This window comes from Arachis hypogaea, chromosome 16 (genome assembly GCF_003086295.3).
Source record: "Arachis hypogaea cultivar Tifrunner chromosome 16, arahy.Tifrunner.gnm2.J5K5, whole genome shotgun sequence".
NCBI lineage: Eukaryota > Viridiplantae > Streptophyta > Magnoliopsida > Fabales > Fabaceae > Arachis > Arachis hypogaea.
Genome location: NC_092051.1, coordinates 16,320,760 through 16,335,682, shown reverse-complemented (window position 1 = coordinate 16,335,682; position 14,923 = coordinate 16,320,760). Strand labels below are relative to the sequence as shown.

Sequence of the window (14,923 nt, the reverse complement as noted above, 5' to 3'; positions counted from 1 at the left end):
ATTATCTTTTAAATAAATAATTATATTAAATTATAATAAATAATTATATTTTTATTTAATTAATAATTTATATTAATTATTTAAATAATAATTAATTAATTAAGTAATTAAATTATAATTAATTTATTAATAATTATAATAATTAATTAGATTAAATAATTAAATTTTTATTTAATTAATAATTTATATTAATTATTTATATCATAATTAATATTAAATATTATTTATATTTATATTATTATATTAAATTAGCCGTTGCAAAACTAGCCGTTGTAAAATTAGCCGTTAGAAACTAGCCGTTACTATGTTACCGTTATTATTAATAAATTAATATTTTTGTTACTCTATATATACCACTTAGATAAACTTCTATTCTCACACTCTCTACTACTCTTCTTCATCTTCTTCCAAGTTTACGAAATCAAAGTTCTGCTACTATTATTTTTTGTTTGAAAAAATGGATCCAAACCAACTCAACTCTTTCTTCAATTACTTACAAAATTTTCCTCAAATTCCAAATACCCAACAATCTCAAACCTCAAACCATAGTTGTAAGAACCGAACCGATGATCGAACCGATCAGATTACTGGTTCATTAGTTTATTGGTTCAACCGATAAACCGCTGGTTAAATCGGTAAATCCGGTTTTACATAAATTCAGCAAGACAAGCATATTCATATTCATATTTCAGCAAGACAAGCATATTCATATTTCATAGATTCAAGCATATAATTCATATTTCATATTTCCAGAACAAATCAACAAAACAACAAATTTTCAAGTTTTTAACAAGCATGTAAAACACAGAACAAATCAACAAAACAACATAATTCATATTTCATAGATTCAAGCTTTCAACAAGCATATTCATCCCAGAAATTTCAACAAGCATATTCAACAAGCATACTCATAACACTGTAACAGCAAGAAGTGCAGAACAGAGCAGACTACAGAGGAGAACTGGAGCTAACCTGTTTGACAGAGCAGAAGAGTGAGGCAATGGCGAGGACGATGGCGCGGCAACGGCGATGGCGATGAGAGATAGCCGCGGGTCTATCCTGTTCCTACTTCCTTAGTTCCTTCAGAGTTCAGACTTCAGAGTTCAGACCGGCGGTGAGACGAAGAGGATGACAGCGAGCGGCTGGCGGCTGGCGGCTAGGTGAGTGACACTGTGGCAGAGTGAGGTGAGGCGGAGAGGGTTAGGCGCCGTTAGGGTTGAGGAGAAAATTGGAAAGTGGAAAGTGGGGGTGGGGTTTGGGGCTGGGGGTAGTACCAGGCTTTTCTTTTTTTTAGAAAAAAAAAATTAACCAAAACGACGTCGTTTTGGAAAAGGATTAAAAAAAAAAACATTTCCGAACCTATCGGTTAACCAGAAATTGCCGGCTTTTCGGTTTTCATCAAAATCAGCCGGTTCAACCCGGTTTGAAACGGTTCTCTTCCTTATCCGGTTACATCACTCAACCGGACCAGTTATGGATCCGGTTCACCGGTTTTCCGGTCGAACTGGCTGGTCCGGTCCCGTTCTTACAACTATGCCTCAAACTCTCAAGTTCCAAATCAAAACTTCACACTACCAAATACATTTCAAAATCCAAATCCACAAAATCTTTCTAATTTCAATTTTCAAGCTCCTTATAATAATCAATTTTCTATTTTCTAACCGCAAAATCAAAATTCACAAACACCCCATTTTCCATTTTCATCCATATTTAACCCCTCTATCGGAATTGTTACTCCAACTTTCTTGCCGTTTTCAACTCAATTCAGCGCATCAAGACATAACTCATCTGGTGTTGGTGGCTCTTCTAACCCATTCTCTCAGACTCCTATACAATCTAGTCCAAATTCGCAATATTCAGATTTTGCCAACCCTCGTGGATTAGATGCTATCGACCTTAATGATGATGATATTAGAGATCGGAGGCAAGATAGTATTCAACACTGGCATTGGAAAGAGGATGAGATGCTGATCAGTGCATGGTTAAATGTTTCAACTGACCCTGTAGTTGGTACCGATCAAAAAAGGGAAATATTTTGGAGTCGAATTCATAGTTACTGTGTAGAATTTTGCTCTGACATGACAAGGGGGGTAGTTGCATGTAAGGAATGATGGTATAAGATCAACAAGGCTGTTGCACAATTTGCTTGTTGATACGATCAAGCTAGTCGAAACATAAGGAGTGGTTCGAACGCTGATGATATAAAGGAGTTGGCTTATAAACTTTATTCCACAAATTATGGTCAAAAATTCACTTTTGAGAGGCATTGGAACATGCTTCGGTTGGAGCAAAAATGGAGAAGCCAACTACCTACACAGAGTGGCGGCTCAAAGAGAACCAAGGTTAGTGCAACTGGAGCATACTCATCCTCATCAAACCCAGAAACACCGTTGGCTGACGAGCCCGGTGTGGACTATCCCGTTCGCCCACAAGGATCAAAGAAGAGCAAGCGAAAAGGTAAGGGAAAAGCACAAGTGTCTGAAGATTTTAGCGAAAGAAAGTCATCGGTTGTTAAAAAATTATCTCTCATGGAAGATATTAAGAATGTTTGAGAAAAGGAACTAATGGATAGGGAAAAAGAAAGAGAAGAGGAGAAGGAACATAGAGCAAAGATTATGGCTATCAAAGAGAAGGAGTTACAAATTCAAGCGGCAATGAAAGAACAAGAATTACAAGCTCAAGCGGCAATGAAAGAACAAGAATTACAAACTCAGAGGTATATTAAAGAAATGGAGATAAAAGCAAAAGAAAGGGAAATGGAAAGGATGGCCAAGGAAAGGAAAAGAGATATGGATATGCAAATACTTAATGCTGACACGTCTACAATGACTGAAAAACGACGAGCTCTTCATGAGATTGCATGTGAGAAAATAATCGCCAAGTGGTTTCCTTAATGGTTCTTTGTATTCGTAGAGTTATGTAGTATGTTCCTATTTTTATTTCATATTACTGGCATGTGATGTAGTTTGTTTTATTTATTTCTGATGTAAGTTTTTAAATTAGTCAATATTATTGTGCCGTTATTGTTCATGAAAGTGACCGTTGCAAAACTAGCCGTTAAGTAGCCGTTGTAGACACACTTATAAATATCAACTATCAATGACTCTGCAACTCCACTTCAACTCTTGTTTCTCACCTCGAAAGAGAACTAAAAATTATATTTCTAGATATGGCTAGAAATTTTGATGATATGTTTAATGAGGCTTTGTACGGCAAAAGAAGACGGCAAAATAATACACTCATAGATAATTGGATCGATAAGTATTTACTCGAAGATTCAGAAGAAGAAGATATCGATAGAAGCTCTATCCCAATTACTCGTAGATGGATCAACAGAGATCGAGAAGCAGGACATGATCGCCTTTTCCAAGATTACTTTGCAGATGAACCGGTGTATAATGCTGACATTTTCCGACGGAGATTTCGAATGAGAAGACATGTGTTCCTTCGGATAGTAGACGCTCTCTCAAACGTCTATCTGTATTTCCAACAGAGGGTTGATGCAACTGGAAGAAGAGGCTTGTCGCCACTCAAGAAATGTACCGCTGCGATACGGATGTTAGCATATGGCGTAGCAGCTGATGCTATTGATGATTATGTGCGCATAGGCGAGAGCGCTACAATTGAATGCTTGGAAAAATTTGTTGAAGGTGTCATTTCAGTGTTCGAGGATGAATACTTGCGAAAACCCAATCCAAATGACGTACAACGCCTGCTACAAATGGCGGAGGGTCGTGGCTTTCCTGGCATGTTGGGTAGCATTGACTGCATGCATTGGCAATGGAAAAATTGTCCAAAGACGTGGAAAGATATGTACATGAGTGGTTATCGTGGGGTTGCAACCATAGTACTTGACGTTGTAGCATCTTCAGATCTTTGGATATGGCATGCGTTATTTGGAGTTTCTGGTTCAAATAACGATATCAAAGTGTTAGATCGTTCTCCAGTGTTTGATGATATTCTAAATGACTGTGTTCCGGAAGTCAATTATACTATTAATGATAATAATTATACAATGGGATACTATTTATCAGATGGTATTTATCCTGAATGGGCCACATTTGTCAAATCAATCTCAAAGCCACAAGGGGATAAACACAAGTTATTTGCACAATACCAAGAAGGGCAAAGAAAAGATGTGGAACGAGCATTCGGAGTGCTGCAAGCACGCTTTGTAATTATACGTGGTCCAGCTCGTTTTTGGAAAAAGAAGAAGCTTGCCAACATAATGAGAGCTTGTATTATATTGCATAATATGATTGTTGAGGATGAAAGAGACACTTATGCAGGAAATTTTGCTCAAGGCTTAGAGTATGATGATGTTGAAAATGGCTTATCACAACCTCAGCTAGGAGGAGAAGATTTTGCACCATACCATCAATTTCTCCTAAGAAATGCCCAACTTCGAAATAGGCAGCAGCATAGACAATTGAAAAAGGACTTGATTGAACACATATGGCAATTTCACAATGCTTGTCGTCAACTATAGAGTTTAATTATGTTTTTCTTTGTATTAAGTAATTTTACAAATTAGTGTAACCCCGAATTATATATTATGTATTATTGTTATATATGAATTTATTTAATATTAATATCTTTTAATAGTGAATTATTTTTAAATTTAAATATTTAAATTACATTATTGAAAAAAATTAATTACATTAATTTCAAGTATTTTAATTAATTAATTAAGTGGGACTACAATAGGGACTAAAGTTAGTTCCTCCTAATGGAGAAGAGAGAGATGCTTTGAGTTCCTATTTATTATTTATAACGCAAAAGCTAATGTAGAGTTACTTTTTATAAAAGATGGACCATAAATAAGAATTAGGATAAGTTCCCTTGAAAATGGTCTAAGGCTACGTTTATCAATCTCTTATTACTTTTGATTAAATTCTTCTTGTGCGGATTGACCTTTTTATTCCAGTATGTGGATCTGAAACTTTTCTTTATATGCAACTAAGAACATAATTTAATTCAGTTTAGAGGGGGCAAAGATAGTAACCTATATAAATTTTTTATCCAAAAAGAAGTTGTTTTCGGTATCCAAACATTCAATCTTAAACAAGCATTTGTGATTTGGTAAATCTTTGGCTGTGTATATACTAACGGAAACATTTCAAGTGCACCGAAGAGTTTCGGTGCACCAATTATTCTAATCGTTGATTTGAATTATAAAAAATATATATAATATATATTAATTGAAATCAACAGTTAAAACAACTGGGCACTTGAAATGTTTCCTATACTAACTCATAGTATTTGTCGTGATGATGAAATTCGCACGTGAAAGTTGAAACAGGCAGGCAGACATTGACGTTTCGCGTCTGTTTCGGCTTGATTGGATTTACTTTCATCTCTTATCCATTCTAACATTTTACTTGGACAATGCAGAGTAAAACAAAAGGGAAAAGAGTTATGAAAAACAAAGCATTATTGTTCATGTCTATTATTTAGCTAAAATTTAAAAGTTATAATATTACACGAATGTTCTAATTTCTAAAATGAAATATTGTAATTTTTAAGACAATCGCATAATATTGTAATTTATAAATTTTATTTAAGTAAAAAAATCTGTATTTAGATGATGATAAATATTTCGTAAATTTATTATGTATATAAATATAATTAGAATTTTGATACTGGTTAGATTTGAATTAAATGAATGATATGTATCTAGAGATACTTGTAGACCAAATGCATATTATCCTATGAGTGTACAATTTTACGTGAATAGCCTATTATAATTAATTTTAATAAAAAATAAATGTGCATCGATTTAAATCTTAATTTTAGCATTTTACATCACAATTTTAAATGGGGAGATAATAATAGTAGTAGTAGATATTGTTACTTGGAAAAGTTTAGGAACTAACTAGTAGGGTACCAGTTAACTCCATTCAATTATATTGGAGCAACAAAAAGGCTCAATAACATAAAAGAAAAAATAATTATTTATACTCATGAAGTTTATAAACGGTAACAAAAGTATTTATCAACTAAGTAAAATAACATTGTACTCATAAAAGATGGGTTTTATGTGACAAAAGTATCCAAACCCTAATTTTTTGTTAACTTTTTAATAAAATTTTTAAATTATCTCCACTCCTTTATCTTCAACCTCAACTCCACCACCAAAATAACAAGGACGAACCCAAATGTAATGGCGACGGTGCCAGAGCCCTCCACCGCAAACGATGAAGAACACCACCGCTCCCTTCAAATCAATTCTCTCCATCTCATGAACGAGAAGTTTCTTGACGTAGCCTGTGTAAAGGATGAGAACTATGAACCCAGCGATAATCCTTGGAAGTTGCAACATTGGGAGATTGATCCGAATCCAGAACCAAAACCCGCACGCCCAGATCTTGTTGATATGGACAAAGATGAAAATGAGATGATTTTCGAAGCACGAGCTCAGTTAGCCAACACTAAAGGAAAGAAGGCGAAAAGAAAAGAGAGGGAGAAGCAGCTTGAGAAAGCCAGAAGACTTGCTTTTTTATAGAAGAAGAGAGAACTGAAGGCTGCAGGGATTGATGTCAGGTAGCAAAGGAGAAAAAGGAAAGGCATTGACTATAACGTAGAAATCCCTTTGGAGAAAAGGCCTCCTCTTGAATTTTTTGACGTTGCTGATGAAGACAGATTCGTAGAACAGCCCTAATTCCCTACTACCATAGAAGAACTTGAGGGTAAAAGAAAGATTGATGTTGAAGCACAGTTAAAAAAACAGGACATTGCAAAAAATTAAAATTGCACACAGGCAAGATGCCCTATCCACTATACTACATGCCAATAAGTTAAATGATCCGAAAATAGTAAGGAAACAAACCAAACTGATGCTTCTGCCACCCGAGATTTTCTGACCAAAAACCAGATGAAATTGCAAAGGAGCGGTAGTGTTCCTTGTTGTCTGCAGTGGAGGCGAAGGCGGAGGTCTCTGGAGCCGTCGCCATTGTATTTGTGTTCGCCCCTATTATTTTGGTAGTGGAGCTAAGGTTGAATATAAAGGGTGGAAATAATTTAAAAATTTTATTAAAAAGTCAACAAAAAAATTAGGTTTGGGTACTTTTGTCACAAAGAACTTGTCTTTTATGGGTACAATGTTAGTTTTCTTTGTTGATGGGTATTTTTGTCAACATTCGTAAAATTTATGGATACAAATAGTTATTTTTTCAACATAAAAAAAACACTTCTAAACCTAACCATAAAATTGAAAAAAACAACCACACATCCTTCCTTCCCCCCCCCCCCCCCACTCATGCCTAGTGCTGCACACGGATCGGATCGGATTGGATATGGACAAAATTCAATCCGATCTGCACTAAACTCTTCGGATCGGATCCAATATCCACACTTTTTCTACTCGGATCATATATCAAATATATTAAAAAACTTATTGCTAAAAAAAAAAACCTTTTTTCATTAATCCTAAAATATTATTAAACAAGCTATCACAGTAAAAATAATAATAAAACATATATAACCAATAGTTATTAATCTAAATTTCTAGACATTCCAGAAAATCCTAAAATCAAATCAACTCTAGCAGCAACTCAACACGTAAAAAATAAAAATCACTAATCTTATTTTAAAAAAAATGATGAAGAGCAGCTTGTGATGTAGGTCTTGTAGCTCTGGGTGGTGAATCAGTTCTTTAACTGAAATATTGAACTTTGAAATCTTTTTGTCACATGCCCTAGATGGAAAAATAAGCTGATTATTAATGAATGCTCCGGCAAGATAAGGGGATAGAATAGAGACAAGAAAGGGGACATCCGACGACAAGAACAAACGAACTACGATGAACAGGGGACATATCAAAAGACAAGATAAGAAGATAGAACAGGGATGGTGAGGCAAAGCGGCGGCGAGGCGACGACGAAGGAAGCGACGGTGCGATGATGAAGGAGTCGGCGAGAGGCAACGAGCCACGATGCGAAGTGCTGTTGACGAACGCCGCAGAAGAGAAGTGAAACGGCGATAAAGAGAAGTCGAATGACGAGGTTCACAAGAGGAGGAGTTCTAGAGCTGAGGGGTCTGGCTCCGGTGGAATGATTTTGACTCTCTGAGAAGTGAAGAAAGGAACTGGGGGAGGGGAGAGAGAAGCATCATCAACAACTAAAAGAGGGGTGTTTAGAAAATTAGGGTTACTACTATGATAGTATATATATTATTAATGTATTTTTAATTATGGGGTGCGGATCTGTGAATCAGATCCGCGGATACATGTGATATCTGTGATCCGATCCCATTGGAGTGCGGATCGAATTGGATCCGGATATCTTGTGGGTCGAATAATATTCGCAATTTGCATATCGGATGTAGATAAATACCGCGGATCGATGGATCTTTATCCGATCCATGTTCACCCCGACTCATGCTGTTTTTGTGTTCATCTCTCACCATAGCGCCCTCTATTGCGATTCACAGTGCCACCAACCGCCCTCCGTCATGACGAATAGTACCTCTGGTAACCGTAGCTCCCCTACATACGACGCGCAGGGCCTCTGACCACCGCGGCTCCCTCCTCACATCACGTAATCCAGCTGAATGCTGTAACTCACTCCGTCTTAACGTGCAACGCCTTCGACCACTACAGCTCCCTCCCTCGCGTCGCAGCCATCGCAGCTCCCTCCTTACGTCGAGCATCCCCACCAATTCGCAGCGCCACTACCGCGGCTACGCCTTCCACCTCGCAATTCGTCGGGTCTAGGACCACCTCATCACCCTCCCCCTCGTGATTCACACCGCCAACCATCGTACGCCCTCCCCCTCGTGAACCCAGTGTCGTCGACCACCGCAGTGCCCTATCGCAATGCATTCCTTTTTATATTTTTTCTTTAACTATTTGTTTGTATTTTCTTACGAGTAAATAGATGTTTCTTTTACAGAATTTCATATGTTTCTTTCTATGATTTTTTATGCGGGTTACTGGATGTTTGTTTTATAGGTTTTAGGATTTTTTTTGGAGTGCGTTCCTATTGTTTTTTAATTTTTTTTCTTTAACATTTTTTCATATGTTTCTTTCCATTATTTTTTTATGTGGGTTACTGGATTTTTTTTTGCTAGGTTTCGAGATGTTTCTCTTTGAGGGCGTGTTCATGTTGTGTTTGTTTTTTTTTTTTACTTTAACTGTTTTTTCGAATTTTTTTTTATTAAATGGATGCTTCTTTTATAAGACATCAGATGTTTCTTTCTAAGTAAATAGATGACTTTTTTACGTGAATTACTTGATATTTTTTTCCTGTATTTTGGGATGTTTTTTTTTTGGAAGAGAACGGCATGCGTTTTTTAAAAAATTTAAAAAGTTAGTTAGTATCGTAGTTGATTATCTAGTAAGATTGTTGTCACTTTAATTTTGATAATATTATTCCGTTTTTTACAAAATTTATGCAACATATAATATAAAAAAGATTATATATTAAGTGAAATTATCATTAATCTAATAATAATTTGTATTGAATCACAAATGATAGAGGGTTATGACTTTTCAAATTTTTTATAAATATATTTGTAATTTTTAATTCTATATAATTAGCTTAGTTGGATAATATAATTTTTAAAATATTTATATAAAAAATAGTTTTTAAATCAATCGGTATGTATTTATTTGTATATCTTTATATGTATATAAATATAATACAAATTCGTTATTCAATAACTTATTTTTGTGTTTCAAATCAAACTTTTAAATAAGATTATAATCAAATATATTTGATGTTTTTTTTGTTGTCTCACAGTATTTTTAATATGGTAGGTAAATAATTAATTTATCGCAAATTAGAATTCTATTTAAAAATTTGTTATTAATCAATAAATTAATGTATGTATATCTAATTCTATCAGTTGTTTAAGTGGACAAATAAATTGATTATATAATTAATCCAAATTAATTAACATACTTGATATTCCAATCAAATTCGATTATTCAAAACAAACTTTAAAATAAATTACAATTAGACACACTCAAAATAATAATCAAATTCCAAGATCCAAATCAAATTTAGGTCCAACAAAAAAAAGGAGAAGAAGAAGCTCACTCACACAATGAACCTGAGATGTAAAAATCACAAAGAACAAAGAATAAAAAAAATTTAACTATAGTCAAACACAAAGATCTAAATCAAAATTTAAACTTGTATTATAATCAAACATATTTGTAGTGATAATCGAATTCCAAAACTCTAAATTTAGATTTAAAAATTCAATGAGAATGAATGAGAAGTAAAAGCAAAAATAAAAAATATAAGAAGAAAAAGCAACGAAAATTAAATAATACGAAAGATAACATGTGAAAATCAATAATACAACAAAAAAAGGAGTATACAAAATCAAACAATCAGAAGAGACTTCATCAATATACAAAAACAGAAAAAGATGGAAAAGACGAAGCAATAATGGTGATCGAGAAGGAGGAGAGAAAGTGGCTCGTGTTCGAGCGGGATGAGAGAAGAATGTTGTGTCTTGGTTATTAGTTTGGGGATTGGTTTAAATGTGTGTAAAAGTTTATATTTTACTGGATGATTTTTTTATTTTGAGAAAATGACAAATTGATAATTGACTTTTTTTTGTTTGTGGATATTTAAGTTTTTAAAAATTTAAAAATATATTTAAATTTTTTATTTCTTTAAAATTTGGACATATTAATTCTGGATCTAATTTATTTTATTTTAAAAATTTTTTTATTTGTGTATTCGTATCAATCAGATCAGTATAACGTGAATCACGTTTAATTTTTCTGTTGGGTCTGATAGACCCAAGTGAATATAAAAAATTGATATGTCTAAATTTTAAAAAGATCGAAAATTTTAATGTATTTTTAAATCCTTAAAAATTTAAATATTCACAGATAAAAAAATCAAAGACCTATTTATTTTTTTTGTTTAATCTTTTGATATTATACGAAATTTTATATATTTTTATACTGATAATTTATTTATATGACTGATTTTAGTATATTTAACATAATTGTATTTCTTTATAAGACTTTGTTTCCCTATAAACAGCCCATGTTGATATGATTTTCTTTCAAAAGGTTTAACGGAAATTTTTATGTAAACCACACAAATTAAAAGTCCATCATGAACTTTCCATTAAAATTTTTTATAACTAAGAATTCTCTTTAAGCTTGCCACTACGGGTAAGGTCTAATTGAGTTCCTCAAAAGGTATTTGATGAATATAAAATTAAATTTAAATCTCCTTTAATAGATAAAAAATGTTCAAATAATATATATATATATATATATATATATATATATATATTATATTAAGAATACAAAAATAAAAATTATTAAAATAATTTATAAAATTTAAATAAATATAAATTTATTTTTAATAAAATTATGAAAATATTTTTTAGCAAAACTGATATATATAAGCATAACTACATAAGTATCTAAAATTCTAAATAGATAAAAATTTACAATGTAACTATTTTTTATATAAAATTAATAATTAAAAATATTAAATAAAAATTTCATTAAATATATTAAATTTAATAATTTTTAATTATGAAATTTATATAAAAATAATTATATACAAGTCATCATCTAAATAAACAAATATGCAACTCAAAACTCATGTAGTTTGACTTCATTTCTTAAAAAATGGTTAGAAATAGAAAGTGTCATTTAATGCAAAATTAGACCTATTTAATTATTAAAAAAATTAAAAGAATAGAAAATGAATTCGGTGGTAAGTACTGATGAGTGGTTACTGGTGACAGAAAAGCAAGTGAGAGGCCAGGCAGGCAACAAAACTCATTGGTAGCAAAGCGCGATATTTCGCGATTTAGCCTCTCTTGAGAAAAACGGAAAAGAGAACGAGATTTCGCGATAATAAAAGCTGTGAGTGCGAGTACTCTCTAATCTCTATGGCTTTATCGTTTGGCAGTTGGGCTTTCTGACGTACATCGTGCGCACCACACGCTAACCATTCTGTGTATACGCGCTGTTCCAAGGAGCGTGAAGGCGTGACGAAGATTTGTGAAAGGAGAATGTAGCACATGTGGCATAAGACAAGAGCTACCACACCATTGTGGGGCCCGTCATACCCCCATATATTTGTTTCTAGCTTCGGAAAGTTCATTATTATTAATACATGCTTTTAGAAACAACATTAAAAAAGTAATGATTAATATTTTTAATTGTATTTTTAATATTTAAATAAGAAAAACTTTAAATATATTATTTTATGAGAATATTTAAAATATAAAAATTCAATATCCACTAGTAGTTGTTTCTACATACATTTGAATAATGAATTTTCTTCATTTTTTTAATAAAAAAATAAAGTGTAATCTTTTATCATTAATTTTATAAGTGAGACTAAAAATAAATATAAGAAAGAGAGTAATAAATGGTTAGAAATTATACTTTATATTTTCAATTTTTATTAACAATTAAGAGGATCTATTCCCTACATTTATTTGTTGATATCTCTTTTAATTCGTTGACCAAATTTTAAAAATTGAGGAAATAATTAAAATAATAAATTTAAGATTTAAAATATTTTTTTTCGAAGTATTAAGCTTAAGAATTATGTTTAGGATTTCACTCCCATTATCTTCCAAATTTTGTTGACAATCAAGTTCAACTAAGTTGACTCAAATCTAATAAAAATCTCTCTTATTATATGTAATGTGTATGCACGCGTGTTTCACTAACACAAATAATTCCTATCTTCGTCTGTCTCTTCCTCTTTTTTCTATTGGTACTTCTGTTACGTTGCTGTGTTATGTTTTTATTTCTGCTTCTCTTCTTTTTTATGTTATTGTAGTCCCTTATTTTTTTCTTTTTTATTTTTGTTTTATTTCTCTCAAAAAGAGTAAAACAAGAAGAATTATGAGAAAATAAAATAAAAAAGAAAAGATAAAAAAACGAAACAAAAAATAAGGAGAAAGAAGAAGAGTTTTAAATTGTACAAAATTTATCAGAAAAGATAACACCAGAATTTCTTAGCAATAACACATAAATATCGTAGTTTTTACACCGAAATTTTACTATAAAAGTACAAAAATATCTTTTTTAATGGTGCATTTTTTTCTTCTTTTTATTCTTCCTTCTTTCTTTTTTTTTTCTATTGCTCTTACTTCTTTTTTTAGTAGCATTGCTTCTCATATTAGACTTAGATGAATATGCTTGTACTGTATTGTAATCTTATTTAATTGAATGAATGTAAGTTCACACTTATTGGTTTGAATTCTTAGCAGAAATGGACTGAAATTTATTCTTCTTTTTTTTTTACTTAGTTTTATTTCTTTCAAGAAAGTAAAACAAGAATAATTATGAGAAAATGAAATAAGAAGGAGAAGATGAAGAAAAAAAGATGAAAAAGAAAAAGAAGACGAAGTAGAAGTAGAAGATGAGAAATGGGAGGAAGAAGAGTTTTGAATTATGTGCACCTTATTTAAATCCAGAATGCACCGAAATTCTTTAATGATGTCGAGATACAAATAAACTCAGTTACAAGCTTAGACTAGAATGCACTGAAATTAAACTTAGAATGCACCTTATTTAAATCCAAAATGCACCGAAATTACTTAATAATGACGATGCACAAGCAAATTCCTCCTCCTCCTCCTTCTTCTTCTTCATCATTATCATCTTCTTCTTTTCTTATTCATCTTCTCCTTCTTATTTTACCTTCTCATTATTCTTCTTATTTTATTCTCTTAACAAGAATAAAAATAAGAAAAAATCAAATAAAGAAGAAGAAAAAATACATAATGCTGCAAAATCATTAGGAAGAGGAGGAAAAGAAAAAATGCAGCAATAATAAAAGAACTATAGCAGCAATAAAAGAACGACGATGAGAAAAAACATGCGATAATGATAAACGATAATAACAACGATGATGGTGGTGGTGGTGGTGGTAGTGGAGGAGGAGGAGGAGGAATTCAAATGAGAAAAGAAGGAGGAAGGTAAGGAGAAGGAGGAGCTGGTGGTGGTGATGACAACGATAACAAAAGAGAAAGATGACAAAGAAGGAGGATCGGAGGAGGAGAACGTGCGCGACAGGGGTGAAGAACGTGCATGGGTAAATTTAAAACATTTGGTTGAACTTGGTTAAGTATTTTACTTGATTGTAGAGCTTTATTGTTAGGATTTAGTCAACTAATGACCATGTTTATTTTGGTAATAGAATTCACTAAATCTATACAGACCTTTTATAGGCTAAAAAGGAATCAAATCTAATGAATATATTATATTCTATAAGGTAGCGTTTGGAAGAGAGATTAAGACAGAGAGATAGAGACTGAAATAAGTCTCAGTATTGTATTTGGTGTAAAGTGTACAAGACTGAATTATGTCTCAATATCCTGTTTGATTTGAAATAAAAGTAGAGATTAAAATATTTAAAATTATTAAAATACCCCTACTCTCAATCCAAGTACTCTCAATGTCAACACACCCAATTGAATGAGCAGCATCAACAAAAACCTTTTCAACCTCTTCCTCCACCACAAATCTGAACCAATTCCTTCACCGGAATCATCACACACGGCATCGAAGTAACGTGATTCTAATTTTCTTTCCTTCACTCTTTCTTCTCTCTAATACTTTTCTAAATTATGTAACCTTTTTTTCGTTGGAAGCGGCAAAAAAAAAGGAGGCGTACCTCGATGACGTGGCCTCCAGGGCGGGTAACATAGGCCTCCATGGACTTTTTGACGGCGCCATAAGCGTAACGGAGCATGAGGATAACGTCTCCCTTCTGAAAGGTTCCTTCGTAGAAGGACCAAGCGGTGTACTGGAGGACGATGGCGGTGGTGGTGTTGTCAACGATAGAGATCTCATTCACGCTTTTGGCATTGACGAGGTCCTTGACGATGGTGCTACAAAGATGAAGGTGCAACGGCAACTCACCTAGGTCACAGTGACTATGATGGCAATGAGAAGGTGATAGTCCTAGCGACAACT

At 32.8% G+C, this 14,923-nt stretch overlaps 1 protein-coding gene across 1 annotated transcript; it reads left to right on the top strand.

Moving 5' to 3' along the window:
- The first annotated feature begins 2,273 nt into the window (after positions 1-2,273).
- LOC140180014 (uncharacterized) lies at positions 2,274-5,399 on the top strand. Its single transcript, XM_072220397.1, has 4 exons — positions 2,274-2,457; positions 3,276-3,748; positions 3,971-4,311; positions 5,303-5,399. Exons 1-4 carry the CDS (start codon positions 2,274-2,276, stop codon positions 5,397-5,399), a joined length of 1,095 nt encoding a protein of 364 aa, XP_072076498.1.
- Positions 5,400-14,923: the final 9,524 nt, after the last annotated feature.

Coding starts and splice junctions, on each gene's coding strand:
- LOC140180014 (XM_072220397.1), top strand. CDS start 2,274: ATGCTTCGGTTGGAGCAAAAATGGAGAAGCCAACTACCTACACAGAGT. Junction 2,458..3,275: donor AAAGAAGAGCAAGCGAAAAG/GTAAGGGAAAAG, acceptor ATTTACTCGAAG/ATTCAGAAGAAGAAGATATC. Junction 3,749..3,970: donor AGGGTCGTGGCTTTCCTGGC/ATGTTGGGTAGC, acceptor ATTCTAAATGAC/TGTGTTCCGGAAGTCAATTA.